The sequence below is a fragment of the Chiloscyllium plagiosum genome, chromosome 17, assembly GCF_004010195.1.
Source record: "Chiloscyllium plagiosum isolate BGI_BamShark_2017 chromosome 17, ASM401019v2, whole genome shotgun sequence".
In the NCBI taxonomy this organism is placed as follows: domain Eukaryota; kingdom Metazoa; phylum Chordata; class Chondrichthyes; order Orectolobiformes; family Hemiscylliidae; genus Chiloscyllium; species Chiloscyllium plagiosum.
The window spans coordinates 51,547,575-51,570,107 of record NC_057726.1 but is presented as its reverse complement, the minus strand read 5'-3'; the positions used below and the strand labels follow the sequence as shown (position 1 = coordinate 51,570,107).

At 40.7% G+C, this 22,533-nt stretch overlaps 1 protein-coding gene across 5 annotated transcripts in view; it reads right to left on the bottom strand.

The window, feature by feature from the left end:
- ripor1 (RHO family interacting cell polarization regulator 1) overlaps window positions 1-22,533 on the bottom strand; it is a 342,903-nt gene that overhangs the window by 86,772 nt on the left and 233,598 nt on the right. For all 5 annotated transcript variants that reach the window (XM_043707051.1, XM_043707049.1, XM_043707047.1 and 2 more), the window contains 2 exons: window positions 21,624-21,647; window positions 20,574-20,627 (listed from right to left, as the gene is read on the bottom strand). In XM_043707051.1, the coding sequence (XP_043562986.1) occupies window positions 20,574-20,627; window positions 21,624-21,647 (78 nt within the window). The remainder of the gene's footprint in view (window positions 1-20,573; window positions 20,628-21,623; window positions 21,648-22,533) is intronic.

Here is a 22,533-nt window from a genome sequence, read left to right as displayed (position 1 = left end):
AACCATGGTCAGGCTTGATTAATCAGACAACGTAAAACATTTGTTTTCAAAACAGAGTTCATGATATTTTTACATTTAGGAGTCTACCCACATGCCACACTGTTGTACACTTACCTTAATCAACTCCTCTATGTATTTTAGAAATTTTATTTATCAAGAACTAACAAACAGAAGGCCTATATATTTTATACATTTCATTAATAAATAATTAAGCAACATAACTGAGGGGTCTGCTTGGACTGGAGACAATGAACTTGAATGTCAATATGCATGACTTACATTGACAATACCAGTGACAGTAATGCTTTCCTAATGGGACTGAACTTTACCTTCCTCAAATCCCCAATTCATTCCCCCTCCTCTCTTGAAGGCATAGATTGATGGAAGTTCAGTTCCATCAATACCAGACGCCTTCCAATTCCTTTCCAAAAGTGAGCAGTTGTATGCAGGACAGCAAATTACAACTGACTATGCTCCGACAAGGGTTCTTGTCGGACACAGTTGATTCCTTCCTCAATATTTATGAGACTGAAACAAATCAAAGTTGACACACAAGTCTGTACTGAGACACTGTGGGATTAAGGTTAATCTGATGCAGTATTTTAGATGCAACACTGAACTGTATCCCTGTGTCTGTGTCCTGCAGAATGTACAAGATCCCATTGTAGTATTCAAAGGCGGCTAGAGAAGCTGACTCCACTTCCAGACCAAGATTTACCCTGAGCTGAAAATGTGTTGCTGGAAAAGCACAGGTGGTCAGGCAGCATCCAAGGAGCAGGAGAATCGACGTTTCGGGCATGAGCCCTTCTTCAAGATTTACCCTGAACCAAAACTACTAATCATTTAGCTTATTTCGACATACAAGATCTTGTTGTGTCAAATCTAGTTACCACATCTCTTTACATAACACCTAAAAACTAACTGTTTACTATGACGTACTCTGGGGTGGCCATAAAGACATTGGATATGCAATATAAATTATAAAGATATAATTTGTGTATACTTTCTAGTGCTGGGTATCATAGAACTGAGGCAGGATCTGAAAATTTGATGTTCTTACCCCTCTCTTGACATTTTATTCCTAACCAGCTGTTCAACCAAACTATACAAATTGCAATAGGCCAGACTTAGAGAGTTTAGATTTTCTAATTCCTATTTAACTTTCTTTAAAAAAACATACCAAATGTAGTTAATCTTTAACAACTGGAACAGAGTACAATGGTTAACAGACACACATCACCTGGGTGAAAGAGTCCCCAAATGTAATAAGCATCATGTAGAAGTTCACTGAACACACCTTCTCTTAAAATGAGTCCTCTACAACCTGGTATGGTGTTGGATCTAGCAGGACTTATACACTTAATGGTAAGGTCCTAGGGAGTGTTGCTGAACAAAGGGACCTTGGAGTGCAGGTTCATAGCTCCTTGAAAGTAGAGTTGCAAGTAGATAGGATAGTGAAGACGACGCTTGGTATGTTTTCCTTTATTGATCAGAGTATTGAGTACAGGAGTTGGGAGGTCATGTTGCCAACAGGACATTGGTTAGGCCACCTTTGGAGTACTGCGTGCAATTCTGGTCTCCTTCCTATTGGAAGAATGTTGTGAAACTTGAAAGGATTCAGAAAAGATTTACAAGGATGTTGCCAGGGTTGGAGGATTTGAGCTATAGGGAAAGAAGTTGAATAGGCTGGGGCTGTCTTCCCTGGAGCGTCAGAGGCTAAGGGGTGACCTTATAGAGGTTTATAAAATCATGGGGGGCATGGATAGGTTGAATAGACAAAGTCTTTTCCCTGTGGTGGGGGAGTCCAGAACTAGAGGGCATAGGTTTAGGGTGAGAGGGGAAAGAAATAAAGGAGACCTAAGGGACAACATTTTTACATTGAGGGTGGTGCATGGGTGGAATGGGCTGCCATAGCAAGTGGTGGAGACTGGTACAAGTGCAACATTTGGATGGGTATATGAATAGGAAGGGTTTGGAGGGATATGGGCCGGGTACTGGCAGGTGGGACAAGATTGGGTTGGAATATCTGGTCAGCATGGACGAGTTGGACTGAAGGGTCTGCTTCAGTGCTGTGTCTCTATGACTTATAGGAATTAGAACCAAGAAAACCAACACAGATAAATCTTTCCATAATATGGGACTAGAGGGATCAAATTGCAGCATGACAAAGAATGACAAATAATCTGAATCTTCACTTAATTCCCTGCATTAGAAAGAGAAATGTTTGTAAAATGATAGGTCTTACTCTATCCTTCCTTTTGAATGTATGATTTTTATTGTAACATGTATTTTACAGGAAGAATACAATAAAATACAGTGAAAAGCTTTCATTTGGTGTCACAATTCAATGCCATTTTGAATAATTTAAGGGAAAAAAGAAAGAAAGAGAGTCCATCTGTCCTGAACTAGCTCCTCATCATTAATGATGCTTCCACTGCCATCCTTCCTCCACTGCTTCGTCACAGTCTATACTGGACCCAACCAATGTCACTGATGCTCAGGCACCATCTTTTGCTGCTGGTCGATTCTCCTCTGCCATCACCGCCTGCCTGGACCAAGTGATCTGTCGCCACTGGACCTACCTCACCAACACTGCTTCGGACGCCAGGTCCTGTGCTCGCCCCAGAAAAGTAAATAAGGACTCATTTGAGGGTTTGCCTGGGCCCATTCTTCTCTGCACTGTTGCCGGGGAGTAGTCAGGTAACAAGCTTCATTAAAGCTTCGATTCTTTGATACAAGAGTACTTGATGTAAAATTGGGTTAGATCAGTTAGATCATGAAATTGGGCATTAGAAAGTGGCCAGTACTTCCTGTGTACCTGAAACAATTCTGTTGCGTCACTGAAGGGTAACTGAAATAAAAAAAACTAAAATGTCCACCTTCCCATCCATCTTTTCCCCCATTCCAGCAACCAAGGCAGTGAACGGAGAAATGAAAATCCCAGGTATGGTACACATTGTGTTAGCTGTCCCTTCCTGCTAACGGCGGTGTAATAGGCCACATTGTCTCACTCAGCGTGCAGAGAGGAAAATCAGAGATTGGTTACCAGAAGGACTATGATTCAAACTCCTGCAGGTTTACAGATTGGACTTCAGGTGATCATGGCCTCAGGTGATCATCCAAACTCTCCCTATTGAGTATGCACATAAAGTATGGGCACTTTTAAATGAAGTATCAGAGGGAACTAGCATATACAAAACTATATCCCAGTAAACAGTCAGCACCTTCCCAAAAAGAAAACATTGGCAGAGTTTTTACTTTAAAATATCATGTCTCAAATTAGCTTTTAATAATCTTAATTATTCACAATAATTTGTAATTATTGAGCAACCCTGACCTGGTAAATTAATCCCACCAAGGCACTTCATAGGAAATTTATAACAAACCATCCAAGGAGATATTAGAACTGATGATCAAAAGCTTGTTTAAAGTGGTAGATTTTAAAGTAACTTCTTGAAAATGGTGTAAGGTGGAGAGATTTAGCAAGTGAATCCCAGAGCTCAGGGCCTTGGCAACTGAAGGGATGACTAATAGTGAAACAGTTAAAATGGAGGATGTACAGGACACAAGAGGTGGAAAAGACCACTATTTAATGAGAGTTGAAGATCTCAAGGAAATTACAAAGAACCGAATTGAAAGATTGAAAACAAGAATCAGAGTTTTGAAAATCAGGTGTTGCCATATTGGGAATTAAGGTAGTTCAGCAGGCAAAGGAAAAATGGGTGAAAAGAAGTTGCTGTAAGTTCTTGTACAGGCAGCAGAATTCAATTGAGCTCAAGTTTATGAAGCATGAAAATGGGAAGCCATTCAGGACAGTGTAGAGGTTAGAAAGGCATGGATGAGCATGTTTGAGCTGTTACAGCAGTAGAAGCAGATTATCTTGGTGGTAAAGTAGATGTGATTGAAAGTTAACCACAAGATCAAACGCAGCAGAGTTATGAATGGTCTAGTTCAGCTGCAAACAATGATCAGGGTGTGGGGTGGAGTCAGTAGCCAGACAATGTAAAAATGAGATCAAGACACTAAGTGAGAAGAACCTGCCTTTATACATTTAAGAATTTGGGGCATTGTATAGCTGAAAAATTGTTTTAATTGAAATTCCTCATGATGATGGTAAGAAAACCATTAAATGCCTGTAATTTTGATTAATATTCTGTTGACCCTTTAAAAATGAATTCATATTGATTGGAATCATTGATAAAATAATGAAAACAAGCTGAGAAGGTGGATGCAATTCAGTTTCAGCAATTGGGAGCTGATGCATTTTGGGGGATTAAAGTTTTAACTGTAGCAATTACAGACTGAATGGGACCTAGGCTTGGGACTGTGGAAAGACAAAGGGATTTGCAGGTTTGCAGGACATTAAAACAGGGTCTCAGAGAGGGCTGAGAAGACAATGCAGTACTAGATTTTTATCACTTTGGAACATAAAGAACGAATGAAGAGTTTATATAAAAACATAATAAAGCCTCATAAATGTATTGTTGGGCTTCAGGTTATTGGTAGTATATGAAGGCTTTTGAGAGTGTATGACAGATTGATATTTGCACACTCATGACAAGGTATAAAGACTCAAAACTGGGTGATTTTCAATTGGTTAACAGACTACGGTCTACAGGGCAATATAACAGAAGTTCTAAAGTTATACAAGGTTGGGAACCAGTACATAAAAAGGGTCATGGTCACCAATATTTGAGAAGCAAGATAAAAGGAGTTAAAAATAAAACATAAGGGATAAGGTCTGCAATTTAACAGAGAAGAAAAGAATCTTTAAAAAGAGAATTGAAAGGTTAAGTATTCACTTCCAGACTTATTGATTGAACAAAACTTAGTGTAGATTTTCCCTGTGGGCTACTGAACCTATCTCACCCCTCCCCCTGCCAACACCTCTCCCCCATCCACCAAACTCAAGTTGGTGGGGCACCCTGTGTGGGCAACAATGGGATTTGCCAAAGAACAGCCAATTAATGGAAACAGCATAGGTTTGCTGCCCAATTGTAGGTAACTGGCTCAGGAGTAGGAACTAACACATGTGCCAGCCAGCAACACTACTTTCAGAGTCTACCTGTTTCCATTCCCAGCTACAGAGAGGTTCACAAATCCTCTTCCATGCCTACACAGGAGATTAGATTGAATAAATGGGTGCAGAACAATAGGAAGGATGTTGTTAAACTATAAAGGGTGCAGAAAAATACTTACAAGGAGGTTGACAGGACTGGAGGATTTGGGTTATAAGGAAAGGCTAGATAGGCTGTGACTTTTTTCCTCTGGAGCATCAGAGGCTGAGAGGTGACCTTATAGAGGTTTGTAAAATAATGAGGGGGCACAGAAAAAGGTGACTAGTCAAGGTTTTTTCCCCAGGGTAAGGAATCCAAAACTAGAGGGCGTAGGTTTAACGTGAAGGGGGCAAAGATTTGAAAGGAAGCGGAGGGCGAATCGTGTATGGATGAACTGCCAGAGGAAGTGGTGAAGATTGGTACAATTACAGCATCTAAAAGGCATTTCCACAGGTACATGAATAGGAAAGGTTTAGAGGAATATGGGCCAAATGGAGGCAAATGGAACTAGTTCACTTTGGGATACCTGGTCAGCATGGACAAAAGGGTCGGTTTTCGGGCTGTATGACTCTATAACTCTTGGTTGTATGGAGATGTGGAAAGTTTGGGTCAAATGGCCTGTTGATGTAGTGTTTATGCATTTCTGTGTTGGGTTTGCCATTATATACATAGGTTAATTTGGGAAGCTCCAGGTATGCTCAGAAAGCAGTTCCCAAAGTTGTTAAAAGAAACCAATAATTCACAGGAAGGAATTAAACAAACAGCCATGTTTCTGCAATTCTGCTTCAATTCTTTGCCCAACTCGATCATATAGATATCATTTAGAGATTACCCGCAACCTTAATCTACAAAGTATTTATTCCAGAATGGTTTCCCTCACAAAACTGGAAAGACCACCTCCTCCAATAAGATTGAATGTCCCCCTCCTCGTGCACCTAAGTACAGGTATTGAGGCAGCTGTCAAGGTTCATGCTTTTGAAACTTTATCTGTTTAAAGTTTCTGAGCTGATCCGAAGTGTTGAAGGCCATATGAATACCAACTGGCAACTGGGGCCTAGTTGACTTCATGGCCCACAAATAAAAGACTATGGCAACCAAACCAAATTAATAAAGAAATATTGAACGACAATCTGTCTCAACACTGCAAGATTATCCAATGATTCTAGGACAGGGCTACAGCACTGATCAGTCTGATACAATGCAGGCTTGACATAATCCAAAAACACAGCAGAATCATTTAAACATAATTCATTCAGGGGATAGACATCATCTTCTTTAAGCTGATCGCCTTTGTCTTATTTGGTCACACATTCAACAATTGCTGCTCAGTCGCCTATTTCAACCCAAATGGCTGGATAATGCAAGGGAATTTTTTTCAAATTTTATTCATAATGACTGGGCACCCAATATATTAACATGGATTCCTAGAAACATAAAAAGGATCAGAAAAACCCAAAGAAAACACAGCCAGTGAACTTGCTAATTGTGAAAACTAGTAATGTCTGGCCACTGGAGTTTGCTCATCAATGTATTCTGAGCGATGACACACTAAATGAGTCATGAAGGCAGTCAAAGTCAAATGAAAAGAAACAGACTTACTGAATGGACTATACAGCACTGGTGGAAAACAAGCAAAGACTTTGTCTCTGTAGCTCGTATAATACTGCAACAAAAAATCTTTCTTGAAATATCTTGGATTAAGAATAAAGCACCTGAAAACTCATTTAGCTGCATTTTCAGTGCAGAAGACATCAATTGTGTATTGTGGCCCACATGCAAACAAATCCTTTTCCCAGTGAACAATCTTGATTTGGGCAATCCATTGTGGTCACATCACTTGTAGTAGCCAATCGTAAAAATGACCCTTAAAACCCATTTACTGCTAGCACCGAATATGCAACAATGGAATAAAACATTACAAATCAAGGAATATTAACTTGTACTCAAACAAAATTATTTAACATAGCACAGAATCTAGAGTGTTCATATTCAGTTTGGAGTCAGAGGCAGGAGGAGAATCACCATGCAGATCACCAGCACTACAGGTTTATATACATCTTCCCCAGCCACAATGGAGCTCACCAGCCTCAGACAGATGATTGCTGTCTGTGATTTTATATGGCACATACACAAGTTTGTATACACTAGTTTTAAAGCACATCTGGCCCTGCAGACACAGCTCAGTGTGAACAATGCAACCTTTACATCAATGAGAGCTGAAGACCATATGTAGGACCACATCAATAGGAGGACTACACTATAAAGCGCCACAGGGGAGGTTGCAGCTGGAAAGAAAGACTCAAAGAAAGTGGGGCTTTTTCACACTCTCCTCTGGAAGTGATTGGGGAAATGCAATGCTGGTTTTAAAAGCTGAGCAATTTTTAAGAGTCAAAGTGCAAAGAAAGGCCTTTTGTTAAAATGGGCAACAGGCTTAGGACTTTATTTTGCTCTTTCAGCGTCAAGGCTGAGAGCAGCATTTATTGCCCATCCCTCTTATCCTGGGTGGTGAGCCAACTTCTCAAATTGTTGCAATCCATGTGGTGGAGGTGAACTCATAGTGCTGATAGGAAGTGAGTTTCAGGACATTGGCCCACATTTGTACTTTGTTTATTCAGCAAGGTGTTGCCTCAACAGGAGAGAAGGCCTCTTCCCTTTTAATGCACAATCATGTTTTCATATCATAATGCTACCTTAAGGTTCCCAATGGTCACGGTGCTACATTAATAAAATCAAAAGTCACACAACACCTGTTTATAGTCCAACAGGTTTACTTGAAATCACAAGCTTTTGGAGCGTAGCCCCTTTGTTAGCTAAAATGAGAGAAAAGCACACAGAATGCAGAATTTATAGGCCGAGAGATCAAAAGAGCATATAAATAAGTCTCTGCAGGTGATCAAAAGTGTCAACAGCTGAATTACAAGCAAAGGGATGACCTATAATCCGATACTATTGTGTTAGGGCGGCACGGTGGCACAGTGGTTAGCACTGCTGCCTCACAGTGCCTCGGGCATCTGTGTGGAGTTTGCACGTTCTCCCAGTGTCTGCGTGGGTTTCCTCCGGGTGCTTCGGTTTCCTCCCACAGTCCAAAAATGTGCAGGTTAGGTGAATTGGCCATCCTAAATTGCCCGTAGTGTTAGGTGTAGGGGTAAATGTAGGCGAATGGGTCTGGGTGGGTTGCTCTTCGGAGGGTCGGTGTGGACTTGTTGGGCCGAAGGGCCTGTTTCCACACTGTAAGTAATCTAATCTAATCTATTGCAGTCATTTGGTCTGTCTCCAGCACAACCTTATTTTTATTTTTTTGTAATTATCTCTCTGCCTCATTTGATGGGCCAGCTTTCAGAGCATTGCTCCTTCGTCAGATAACTAGTGGAGTAGGATCATAAGACACAGAATTTATAGCAAAAGATCAGTATCATGCACAGTGCTCTGAAAGCTAGTACTTCCGAATAAACCTGTTGGACTATAACCTGGTGTTGTGTGATTGTTAACTTTGTCCACCCCAGTCCAACACTGGTACTGCCACAGCATTTAATGGGATTATAGGTCATCCCTTTGCTTGTTCTTTAGCTGTTGAAACTTTACTCACACTGGAAGAAAGTGAGGACTGCAGATGCTGGAGATCAGAGTCGAGAGTGCGGTGCTGGAAAAGCACAGCAGGTCAGGCAGCCTCATTCCTGAAGGGCTTATGCCCAAATCATCAATTCTCCTGCTCCTCAGATGCTGCCTGACCTGCTGTGCTTTTTCAGCTCCATGCTCTCAACCCCCCATTTTACTCTCACCATCTGATACTTTTGATCACCTGCATAGAGGTATTATTCAACATTGAACTCTCACCATTTGTATGATCTTTTGATGAAGGGGCTACTGTCCAAAAGCTCATGACTTCAAATAAACCTGTAGGACTATAACCTGATGTCATGTGATTTCTGACTTGTCCATTTCAATCCAACACTGGCACCTTCACAACATTAATAAAAGAAATAGGAGTATTTTATACAAAAAGCTTCTGTTCTGGCCATTTCCTTCTCCTTTAAGAAAGTGTATTTTGACTGAAAAGAGCTCCATGATACAGGTCTTTAATGTGACGCAAAGGACAGCACCTAATTATGCAAAATCATCACCATCTAATTAAATTTACCAGTGAGCCAGCAACACACACTGTTTATATCACTTCACAGCTAATTGATCCATTCTGAATGGTGCTTGAAGCAGCCTTAGGGGAAGTGTGAAGTACTCAAAGAACGCAAAGGCGTAGCCAAAGTAATTTCAGTCAATTAGTGCCAACAAGATGAAAGCTTAAGCTTTTAACAAAAGTTTATTAGATGTTAGCAAAAAACTCATTAGATGTTAGGTTTTATCTATGCCCCTGGATGCCTCAGAAACATGAAAATCTATGGAAGAAAACAGAAATGAGGATGCAATGTCAATGACCTCGTGGCATTGTTGATGAACTAGTGATCCAGAGATCCAGGTAAGATCCTAGGGACCAGAGTTCAAATCCCACCACATCAGATGGTGTATACAAAAAGCAGTACAAATCCAACTGGCCAATTACTGCCCCATTAATCTACTCTTGATCGTTAGTAAACGTGATGAAAGGAGACATCAGCAGTGAATGGTGTTCACTCAGCCAGTACAACTAATAATATGAATGAATTTAAAAAAAGGACTTGCTAAAAAATTCATATACATGGAATACAAATGAAGAGTTACTTGAAATTGTAAGAGCAAAAGGAATTCTACAAAGTGACAAAAGCATATGTTTGCCCTTATGGGGTAATTTTGAACAAGAGGTCACAGTTTTAGTTTAAAGGGTGGCAGATTTAAAACAGTGAATGAATTACTTCTTTCAAAGGATGTGAATCCGTGGAATTCACTACCAGAGAGCAGTGGACACTGAAATGCTGACAAAATTCAAGTGAACAGATTTTTAATTATTAGCGCGTTAAAATATTATCAGGAATGGGCAGGAAATTGGAGTTGAGGCCCACATTCTTATTAAGTAGTGGAGAAGGCTCAAGCAGCTGAATTGAAAAGTGTGGTGCTGGAAAAGCACAGCAGGTCAGGAAGCATCAGAGGAGCAGGAGTGTCAACGTTTCGGGCATAAGCCCTTCATCAGGGATGCTCCTCAAATGCTGCCTGACTGGCTGTGCTTTTTCAGCGCCACACTTTTTGACTCTGACTCTCCAGCATCTGCAGTCCTCACTTTCTCTCAAGAAGCTGAATTGCCTGCTCTTGCTCGTAGTCCTTACGTTCTTTCAAGAAAATGTCAGCATTTCAACTATTTTATCAGAGCTGAAAAGCTGGAGATTGCTTATAGCGGGCAAAGGGGAGGGCAGCATTAAGAGTGATTCATCTAGATGTAGCTAGATGATGAATGATTGTGGATGAGAGAAGATGGTGCAAGACAGGCAAAAGGACCTTGTCAGCAGGAGTGGCTACAAACAGTAGCAGGCAACTCCACTTTATCCTTTGGACAAAGGAAAAGTTTGTTATAGAACCACAAAGTGCAGTTGGTCATACCTGTACCAATGAAAACTCAGTACCTGGTGCCACCTATTCCGACTGAATTTCCCAAATCTTTCCTAAATTTACCAGAATTTTACCTGTTAAAAGAAAATTACTTTTCCTTTGCACAAATAGAAGCTTGCGCTTACATATCATCTTTACATTGAGGAGTTTTACGGATAGGCATAACCTGATTTAAAACTCGAGACAACGCAAATGTAACATTTCAGAAAATTAACAGGTGCGGTGAATCCAAATTTCAGTGAACTTTTGAACTTGTCATTCAGTTCAGTGTTCAGGAGTTGTGGGCATTAAGAGGGGAGACTGAAAGTTTGGTCAAAAAAAGAACTAGTATCTATGTAATGTCATAGCTTCGGGCCACACTGAAGTGCATTAGCCATTGAAATACTGTGGAAGTGTAATTACTGCTGTGATAGAGGAGATGGGATACCAGAAAGCAGAATTCAGTGGTGTGGAATTTCCAAATTTGCTGATGATATTTAAATCGATCTCAAGAGGAAAGGAAACCTGTCCACAGTTTGCCAAGGAGCTTCAACTATTTTCCTTATATGACTTCTCTGGCTCATAGTTGTACTGTTATCACAATTTCTGTTGAAATCATTTTGTCTAATGCAAAGTTGAATATACCCTTCCACTTCGACCCTCAGCAGTCCAGCAGCAGAATGTTTAATTTACATTCACTTCTATGTTCCCTACTGCAATTATTAATCAAATTATCAAATGGGGGGGGGGGTTAATGACAAAATATCGATACTAATATTCAAATCCCGTCTACATCCTTCTACATGAGAAATCTTTGCCTACATAAAGCATTAGTAGGATCTCCACAATTGAACAGAATTCCCTGGCTTTTAGGAAAGGAGGAAAGTACATGTTAGCCGAAGGTCTGTGGTGCCTATATGAAATGCTCCTGTAAAGACAGACACATCCAGGTTTCTTCAATTTCACCTTCCAAACACACGACTCCCATCACCTCGAAAGACAAGTACAACAAATGCATTGGAACACGACCATCTGCAAGTTACTTTCTGAGCCACATTGACCAGGAACTATATCACTGTCCCTTCACGGTCATGAAGTTATGATCCGGGAACTCCCTTCCTAATGTCACTATAGGTGCCCATACACTCAAAGGACTGCTCTGGTTCAAGGCAGCAGCTTACCATCACCTTCTCCAGGGCAATCAGGGATAAGCAATCCAACGAATGAATAAAAGAAAGTGCTGTGCAATATTCCATAGTCAGCCTGTCTACAGCCACTGTGGGGGATAGGAGTAATGGCCACCAAGCTTGTGGAGAAAACACATGCACTTCATTAGCCCAACCCTGAAAGGAAGATACTGAAGACTGGATTACGCATGTGCGCACTGATCTTATGTAATGTTAAGCCCCAAATTTCTCTCAAAATCAAACACCGGAGGAAGTAAACCTGTTGGGCTCATCAGATCAAAGGAAAGAGCAAAGAAAAGCACTGTTCAGACCAGAAAGTGATAAAGGTATAACTCAAACATTGTCCTAGACATGAGTCAGTTGCAACTGCCAAGTTCCCATAATAAGGGAACATAATCAGCACACGTAAACTGGGTGCTCAATCTGGAACAGTTTAGAATTCCAGCTGCAAGCTGTAAAATCTGGGGCTATCCAGCAAAAAGGTCATTACATGTAACAATTGACGAGCAGGGGTTTGAATGTCAGGTTCACTTTTGTTTGCTGTGCTTCAGTCTCCCTGCTATTCCTTCCAGAAGCTGCCACCATAACTGAACTGTCTGAGCCCATCTGAGAGTGAGTGTTGGAGCAGCTCCAAAGTCCCAGCTGAAAAGAATTAGGTCCTAAGGAATGGAAAGTTTAACAGAACTTTCACGATTCCAGAATGAGGAAAGTATCGGAAAATGGTTAACTCATTTGGATATCATAAACACAGACACAAGCAAAATAACCTGAGCCAATGTCGGTCTGTTTATTCATAAGGAATCAACAACCATTTGGTTTTAAAAGGATTCCATTACGCTGTTGACAATTACTAACAGTTACCACTGTCGAAGTCAGCAGGATGATGCAATCATTACACTTTATGCTGCTGACTTGGAATGTCTCACTGGAGTAAGGATCTTTACAATGAGCTGCGAAAAGAGGAGGAGGGGGTCGAGAGAGGGTGGGAGAGAGAGAGAGAGCGCGCAAGCGAGCGAGATGGGGTGGAAGGGGAGAGAGAGAGCGCACACGACAGCGAGCGAGTGGGTGAGAGCGCAAGAGCAATAGCAGGAGCCTAGAGTCTGAGTCAGAGAGCGAGAAAGAGGAGGGGAAAAAAAGGAAAAGAGAAAAATGAAAGACTGAAGTGGCAAGAAGTATGCACATCACACAAGTGCCTGGTAAAGACCATCTCCATCCACTGAGAGAGAATTTAACCATCGCCTCTTGGCATTCTATATATTCAATTATTAGCATGCCTGAATCCCTCTTTAACAACATCCTGGGTGTTCAGAGGCTGAACTGGACTTGCCATATAGTTTGGCAGCAGGTAACTTGCCTCCTCCAATTTTCAAGCCTGGACAATACCATTACTGCAAGTTTCCCTCCAAGCCACACAAAATCCCGACTTGGAAATATATTGTTGTGCATTCACTGTTGCTGGGTCAAAGCCCTTCTTAATTACACTCAGTGTCCCTGCACCCGCAGTACCACATAGATTCGAGAAGGGAATTCACCACAACTTCTCCAGGGCAATTAAGGATAGGCAAGAAGTGGTTGCCTAGCGTGTAACACCCACATCCCATGAATGAATAAACAATTCCTGTCTTTGTCACAGTTTCTTGAGAAGAATTCCACTAATCACAGATTTAGTATCAAATTCAGTTTCCCTAACTGGAATGAATCCCAGTGACAGCTTTACCAAATGAATCCATCTCGCTGTACATAAAGAGAACCTTCAGCCCAACTCATCCATACAGTCCTGTTTCTTTCACAATTATTTTCTTGATTGAGTCCTGCTGTGTGCAGTTTAAACAAACACATCTTGCCTGTATTGCAGTTTAATTGCTGGATACACTCCTTCAGTGGCATCAGCCCCCCTCATCATTCTTCTTCTGTTAGGCTTTGTCTGCTTACGCTTCTAAATTGTCCTGGCATCACTTGAATTTTTATAAAGTTCTTAAGTCTTGTTATAAATGGTTTCCCTGCTACTGACCTCCTTCATCATAGCCATATCTCATGACACCTGCTCGTTGCAGTGGCAACACCGGATCTGAGCTTCAAGAACATCATATACTCCCAGCTTTCCAACAACCTGTTATGTATTCCATTGTATACAATTTTATGTATACAAAATTGACTTGAAGGTAGGAGACAGAGGGTGGTGGTAGATGGTTGATTTTTGGACTGGAGGCCTGTGACAAAAGGTGTGCTACAAGGAGCAATACTGGGTCCATTGCTTTTCGTTCTTCATATAAATGATTTGAATGATAATATAGGTGGTATAGTTAGTAAGTTTGCAAATGACTAAAATAGCTGATGTTGTGGACAGTGACAAGGTTACCTGAGTGCAATGAAACTGACAGGATGGGCCAATAGGCTGAGAGTGGCAGATGAAGTTTAGATAAATGTGAGATGCTGCATTTTGGAAAGGCAAATCAGGACAGGACTTATACACTTAACAGTAAGGTCCTTGGGAGTGCTGCTGAACAAAGAGACAATGGAGTGCAGGTTCATAGTTCCTTGAAAGTGAAGTCGCAGGTGGATGGAATAGTAAAGAGGGCATTTGGTATGCTGTCCTTTATTGGTCAGAGTATTGAGTATAGTAGTTGGGATGTCATATCGCGGCTGTACAGGATATTGGTGAAGCCACTTTTAGAATGCGGTGCACAATTCTGGTTGTCCTTCGATAGGAAAGATGTTGTGAAACTTGACAGGATGCAGAAAAGATTTACACGGATGTTGCTAGAGGGTCTGAGTTTCAGGGACAGGCTGAATACGCTGGAATTTTTTTTCACTGGTGCATCGGAGGCTGAGGGGTTTATAAAATCATAAGGAGGATGGATGGGGGCGGGTTTAACCAAGCTCTTTTTCCCACCCCGAGTGGGGTCGTCCAAAAACTGGTGAGAGGGGAAAGGACCTGAGGACTAACTTTTTCATGCAGAATGTGGTGCGTGTATGGAACGTGCTGCCAGAGGAAATGGTAGAGATGGATACAATTACAATATTTAAAAGGCATGATTAAGAGGGATTCAGAGGGATGGTTAAGGTTTATGGGCTAAATGCTGGCAAATGGGACTAGGTCAGTTTGGGATGTCTGGTCGGTGGGACGAGTTGGATCGAAGGGTCTGTTTCCACACTGTATAATTCTATGATCCTATCTTGAAGGAGTAAGAGGACCTACCATCTGGGACTCCTCATTGTCTGTGTAACGATATCTACCTCATTAATGTGACTTGGTAACTTGCTGTCTACACAATAAACCATGTCTTATTCAAGACTGAAGTCTCTTCTAGTTAGGCTAGTCGTGATAATGCTGTATGAAGAAAGCCCTGTAGATCCCTACAGGAAACAGGCTAGTGTGCCACAAATACACCAGGTAGCCCATACATGTGGTGAGGACTCATCTTATAACCTGGTGCAGAGTGGTACATACTCCACTTAGCTGCCTCCTGTGAATTAGCAACATTGGAGTTCTCAGGGCATCTTTGGACACAGCTTCAAGAAGACTGCTCATTGAGACAGTCAGCAGCTCAAAGAACTGAATATTCAAGAACCCTACAGAAGAGAACTTTGTTGCAAGATTCATCAAGGCAGAATTTACAGTCTACGTTTAAAAACATATTCAGACCTGTTGAGGGACATGCAACTGCGAGTGTGAACTAGGAACCCTAAACTGGAATACTAGTCGCACGAAAATAATTACAGAACGAACTGGGTGTCGACAGACTTTAGGAAGGTCCCAAATTGAGGCTCAGAGCAAATAAACACTGGAGGTTCTGTGAGTAAAGCTGAAATCCCTTGTGGGCAAGGAGAAACATTTTAAAAGTTTACAGGTTTCAAAAACAGAGTTACCAGGCTAGCTCCTCCCAGGTCCAATGTGATCTAACCTTACTAATCAGTCTGTCATGCAGAACCTTGTTGTCTGCTTAAGTCAATGTAGACGATGTCTACCATTATGCCTTAAATCAATTTTCTTTATCACCTCTTCAAAAAACTCAATCAAGTCAGTGAGAGACAATTTCCCAAGCTCAAAGCTATGTTGACTATCCTTAATCAATTCTTGCCTTTACAAATGCATATAAAATCCTGTCCCTCAGAATCTCCTCCAACAACTTACCCAGCAGTGACATGAGGCTCACTGATCTATAGTTCTCTGGAATTTCCATACAGCCTTTCTTAAGTAATGGCACCAGATTAGCGACTCTACAGTCTTCCAGCACCTCACCTTTGGCTGTTGATGGTACAAATATCTCAGCAAAGGATGCAACTTCCCACAAAGTTCTGAGGATTTATCTATATGTTTTAAGACCCCCAGCACCTTTTCCTCTGTAATATGAACTATTTTCAAGACATCACTATTTATTTCCAAAGTACCCTAACTTTGCCCATCGCCATAATAAGGACTGACATGAAATATTTGTTTAATTTCTCACCCATCTCTTTTGGTTCCAGAGATAGACAGCCACACTAACCTTTAAGGGGTCCTATTCTCTGCCTAGTTACTCTATTGCTGTTAATGTGCTTATGGAATTTCCATGGATTCTCCTTAACCCTATTTGCCAAAGATATCTTGTGTCATTTTTTTGCCTTCCTGATTTCCCTCCCACTGCCCTTATACTCCTCCAGGGATCCACTTGATCCAAGCTGTCTATACCTGGCATATGCTTCTTCCTTTTTTTGACCAGAGCCTCAATTTCTCTAGTTATTTATCATTCTCTACAGCCACCAGCCTTGCCCTTCACATTAACGGGAATATCTGAACTTTTGTTACTTAACTTTTAAAGGCCTTCCACTTCCCAACCTCCCTTTACCTGCAAATAGCTTTAACCAAGCTACTGTTGAAAGTTCCTGTCTAATATTGTCAAAATTGGCCTTACTCCAATTTAGACCCTTAACTTTTTACTCAGTCCTATCCATTTCCACAACTATTTTAAAATTAATACAATTATGATCACTTGCCCCAAAGTGCTCCCCCACTGACACCTCCATAACTTGCCCTGCCATATTTCCCAACAGAAGGTCAATCAAGTGTTGCTCCTTCTGTAGGAGGTTCATCAATATATTGAAGAATAAAGTTTTCTTGTACATACTTAAATTCCTCCATCCAAGCTCTGAACATTGTGACAGTCCCAATCTATGTCTGGAAAGTTAAAATCCCTTACCATTACAACTCTATTATCCTTACAGATATCTGAAATCATCTTATATACTTGTTTCTCAATTTCCCACTGACTCATGGGGAGCCTATGGTACAATCTCAATGAGATAATCTTCGTTTTCTCATTTCACAGTTTCACCCATATAACTTCACTAGATGATCGCCCAGAGATATCTTTCCTAAGTATAGCTGCAAGATTAATCCTACCCAAAAACACCACTCCCACTCCTCTCTTTGCCTTCCTTCCTATCCTCCTGATAACATCTATATCCTGGAACTAAGCTGCCAGTCTGCCCATCCCTGAGCCACATTTCTGTAATGGCTATGATAGCTCAGTCCCATTTTCCCAACCATGCTGAGTTCATCTGCCCTACCTGTCAAGCTTCTGCATTGAAGTAAATGCAGTTTAATTTATCAGTCTTGCCTCAATCTCTGCCAACCTCCTGTCTGCCTTGACTTTTTGACTTGCTCTGCATATTCACTGTACCAACCCCAGCCGTTTCTATTTTCTCACTATCATGTTGAATTTCTAATTCAGATGGAACCCATCCCTCTTGTACAGGTCACTTCTGCCAGTGAAAAGATTCCAATGATCCAAAAATGTGAATGCCTGCCCCCTGTACCAGCTCCTCAGCCACACATTCATCCACTCTATCCTCCTATCCCAACCCTCATTAGCACTGGCACCAGTACTACCCTTGAGGATCTAGTTTTTAACCTTGTGCTTAGTTTCCTATATTGTCTCTGAGAACCTCATCCCGTTCCATACTTATATCGTTGGTACCAATGTGCACAACAACCTCCTGCTGGTCACTCTCTCCTTTCAGTATATTCTGCACCCACATAGAGACATCCTTGTCCCTGGAACTAGGAGGCAACATAATAGCCTGATGTCTTGCTGACGGCTGTAGAGATGTCCATTCATGCCCTAGACCAATAAGGTCCCTATTACAATTGATTGCTTGGAACCTGACATCCCCCCCATTATAGCAGAGCCAGTCACGTTACCAAAACTTGGCTTCTTAAGCTATTTTCTCCCTCAAGTCTGAATGTTGTTGTAATAGTGGGTGGTGCTTAAGGCATTCCTCAATTCTTTCAGATGCTTACACCTCATCCCAGAAGCTTGCTATTGGAAAGGCATCCAAAATATTTATTGGAAGTGTAGTTGTTTTGACTTATGTTTTCAAAAAGTTTTCATCTTGGGAAAAAGTACTGTTTCTCCCTCTGGGCCAGAAGCGCTGGGTTCAAGTTCCCAGTGGACTGATTGGCCATGGAAGGTGCATCATAATGGAGCCAAACAGACTGATCATTAATCTGTCAATACTTCCGTTCTGCCAATAACAGTCAGTAAAAACAGGAGAGTTCCCGATCAATGGGAACTGTACGGCAGCTGCAACACAACAGCCTCCCTATGATTAAAAAATGAAAAGGACAAACTCTTGCCATGATCAAGTGCCCTCCTCATTCAGAGTGACTACCACACACACTCCAATTCAAGAGGGAGCACTGCTGATGGCACAAACTACTTGCTCTCCATACAAGAGTCATGAAAACATGGTGACCCTCACTTCTTTGGGAAGGCGAGGAGTTCTTATAAACGATATAGGGGCAGCATGGTGGCTCAGTGGTTAGCACCGCTGCCTCACAGCGCCAGGTTCGATTCCAGCTTTGGGTGACTGTCGGTGTGGAGTTTGCACATTCTCCCAGTATTGGCGTGGGTTTCCTCCATGTGCTCCGGTTTCCTCCCACAATCCAAAGATGTGCAGGTCAGGTGAATTGGCCATGCTAAATTGTATTAGGTGCATTAGTCAGAGGGGGGTGGGTTACTCTTTGGAGGGTGAGTGTGGACTTGTGGGGCCAAAGGGCCTGTTTCCACACTGTAGGGAATCTAATCATATAATCTATATTTTCTGGAGGTGCATACTGTCCATTTTGTGAGGTTGACCAGTAAAGACACAGTCTCCTTTGAAACACCCCCTCATGTATTTGTATATATGCACGCGCACACGCACACACACACACACACACTCAGGCGATACACCAGAATATTCCAAGACTGGTTTTTATTGGCAGCGTTTTATATGGTGCCACCTCATTGTTTTGTTAATGTTGGCTGCTGCAACCAAAGTACAGGCAGAAAAATATTCCAAAAAACAAAAACAGCTCACTGCCCAGTGAACTCTGGTAAACAAGATTCAAAATAAAAATGAGAAGAAAAACAAGATTCATGGAATAATTGCCTAACTGAATAGATCAGCTCCTAAAATTACAATTTCATGTGGACAAACACAGCACTGGAAGCAAGTGACTATGAAACTTAAACTCTTCATTTCTAAACCTTTTGAAACTCAAATATGGCTTTACCAGGCCCAAGCTTCACTCTAGGCCTCCTGCACATTGATGCCCACCAGGAAGTTTCAAAATTTCACATTTCAATTGTAAATGAGCCAGCTCAAAGCCAAAGGGACCTTTTTCAGAAATTCAGAAGTCTAAGTCCTATCCAGAAAGGTTAGTACAAAATGTTTATACATTATTATCAAAAGCAAATAGCTATACTTTGATAGAAATTTATCCTATGATATTCCAGTGGATGACTCTGTTGCATCCGCAATATATTCCACAAAATGGCAGACACTGAACCCAACCTGCTTTCTTTTTTAAATCACAGATATTAGCCACTTATTCAATCCTTTCCACCATAGAAAACCACCTCTTGATTTTCAGTGTCCATATAATATTGCTTATACAATGAATGGTCAACTTTTACTTATATTTGTTGAGCAGTATAATACAACTTTAGCAATTATCCAATTGTTTAATTAGAGACACATTGCTTTATCATAGATATAGAACTAATATCTGCAACAGGCAGGAAGGGCTGTTGTGGCACATTGTAGTGGGCCACAAGAGTAGACCAGGCCCATAAGAAGGCCAAGTTCAAGTCGGACCTGCACTAGAGGTATGTAATAATATCACGAACAGGTTGATGAGAAATGATCTACAATAACCCGGAAGTTAACAAACAAACAAACAGCAGAATGAAGAAGCAACTTTGTTTTAAAATTGAGCCCTTAAGCAGATAAGCATACATTAAAATTAAGCCCAACAGCCATGCCAACAAAATACCATCTATCACTTCAGGTTAAAGACCTACAAAACATACGGTTCATTGAGAAGGTGACCTGCAGTGAGCACAAAGTGTGGCTGTATCGGCATTAGATATTTTTTGATGTACAGCCTCCTGTCATTATTAGTTTTCATAGATAGAAACATAATAAAAACACAAGTCAAACCACGTATATTGTGAGAACACAAGACACTTGCGTCCAATAAATATATACGAGATGCCTTCCCAACTGCCAACTTTTGGGCTGATGAGAACACAAGCTGGATTATCTGATATGTCAAAGTCAAAGGAAAACCTGTGTAAACAATTTAAACTTTCCAGCCAAAACATGCTACAATAGTAACCTTTTAGCCATAAGAAAAGCATTCAAGTATTGATTTTATTTTGTTGCAAAACACATTATGATGAAAGTATACAAGTTATAACTGTTGTGGAAGGTATCAAGCCAGGTTGAATCCAAAGAGGGTTGAGACCCCAAGTAGGGGCGAGGAACTGACCATTTTGTAGTTTCTTACCTTACTAACGTGAAACTCCAGTCTCCGGATAAACCTTTCAATTGACTTGATTTGCTGTCAGGAGGCGGCAAAAAGGGGAGAGAGAGAGAGAGAGACAGAGAGTGAGAGAAAATGTTAAACAGACTTGGCAAGTCTTTTATTGGAAGCACATTAAACAAACTGGAGATGCCTTTATGCTTAAATCAATCTAAATTTTTATTCATATTTTCCAGTACAAGAGTATGTATAATTCACTATGTACTCACAGTCAGCGATATATCCAAATCATGAATAGCACAAACGTTTCACAGAATGCAGCAAATTTGCACATAATTCTGGAAACAAATTTCAGATTTATGCTGCATGGGAAAGATAGAATGTTCTCAAAGAAAGTTTGTTTTAGGAAAATGTGAGAAATAAAGTAAACAGAAAAGGCCAGTTAAGACCAACACTTTGTTAGACATTTAGTACAGGAGAAAGTGAGGACTGCAGATGCTGGAGATCAGAGCTGAAAATGTATTGCTGGAAAAACAAAAGCACTGAAGAAGGGCTCATGCCAGAAACGTAGAGTGTCCTGCTCCTTGGATGCTGCCTGACCTGCTGCGCTTTTCCAGCAACACATTTTCAGCCCTAGACATTTAGTACAGCCCAGTCAGAGAGGAGCACTGGCAATGAAGCAGGAATAAAGTTGTTTACCAACAGTTAACATGAAATAGCGTCCTTCTTTAAATTTACAATAGCTTTTACTCAGAACCTACACCTACCACCCCCCCAGTAGTCTAACTAAAAGTTTTGAATGCCAAAAGGCTTTTATTCAGTAACAAGGTGGGTGGTCTTGGGCAGGACAGCAATGAACAATGTGCAGACAGGTAACTAGAGCAAAAGAGATAGAATTTAAGAATCACAGATCTGTTTGTGTCATTGTTTGTACATTTGTTTTGAACAAGTAAACATACTTGACAAGTTTCTATGTTTGCCTTTGCGAAACCAAGGTTATTTGGACTAACCCACATTTATTCAATTCATTATGTCAACTCATGTTAGAAAGCAAGCAATACTGAAACCTCATACCTTGTCAAGATCATATAGAAATCCCTAAAAACAAAAAGAAAGAAGAGTTATAATGGACACTTCTTATAAACTGAATACAACGTACAGAAGTAGAAATTGGTGACATTCAAAATGCAAGGGAAATAAAAATCATTGTTTCAAAAGGAAAGTCACAATTCTATTTCAATATTCATTTTAACATGAAAATCTCAGGCAAAATTTTAAAGCTTGTTTATAAATTATTCACCTGATTCTAAAAATTGAAATGGAATTGGTGTCAAGTAACCATGTATTACAAAATATTTCTGTCTTGCGAAATTTGGAAACTTAATTTATGGGACACGTGTAACTGGGACTGAAAGCAAAGCGAAAGACCAATCCACTTGTGCAGCGAGTTTCTGCACATTCCATTGTATCTCAAGCTTCAAATTAACAAAGTAACTGTTTGTTTAAGTCCTTTGTTAACTAAACACAAGTTTATGAACACCAGTGCAATTTCAAAAAGATTTATCATTGCAATATATAAATATAAATCTTGTATTTTTTTCAAGTTATTCAAAGGGCCACGTAAGAAAGGTATTACATTAATCATCTGGCAACCACATGATGAAGGAGCAGCACTCCGAAAGCTAGCATTTCCAAATAAACCTGTTGGACTATAACCCGTTGTATGATTTTGAAACTTCTACCCCAGTCCAACATTGGCTTCTCCACATCACACATTAATTAGGGATGACTTCATATAGATTAGAACAGACAAACTGGCAAATGCAGCCATGAGGAAAAATCTATAGAGTGCACTGGGGACAGATTCCTATATTAATCTGTTGAGGATCCAAACGGCAAATTGGGCTATCTTTTTTTAAAATGTCAACTAATATTCAACCATTTTTTCTGCTAAACGTCCAGTACATTCTAGCCAATCCTGCCC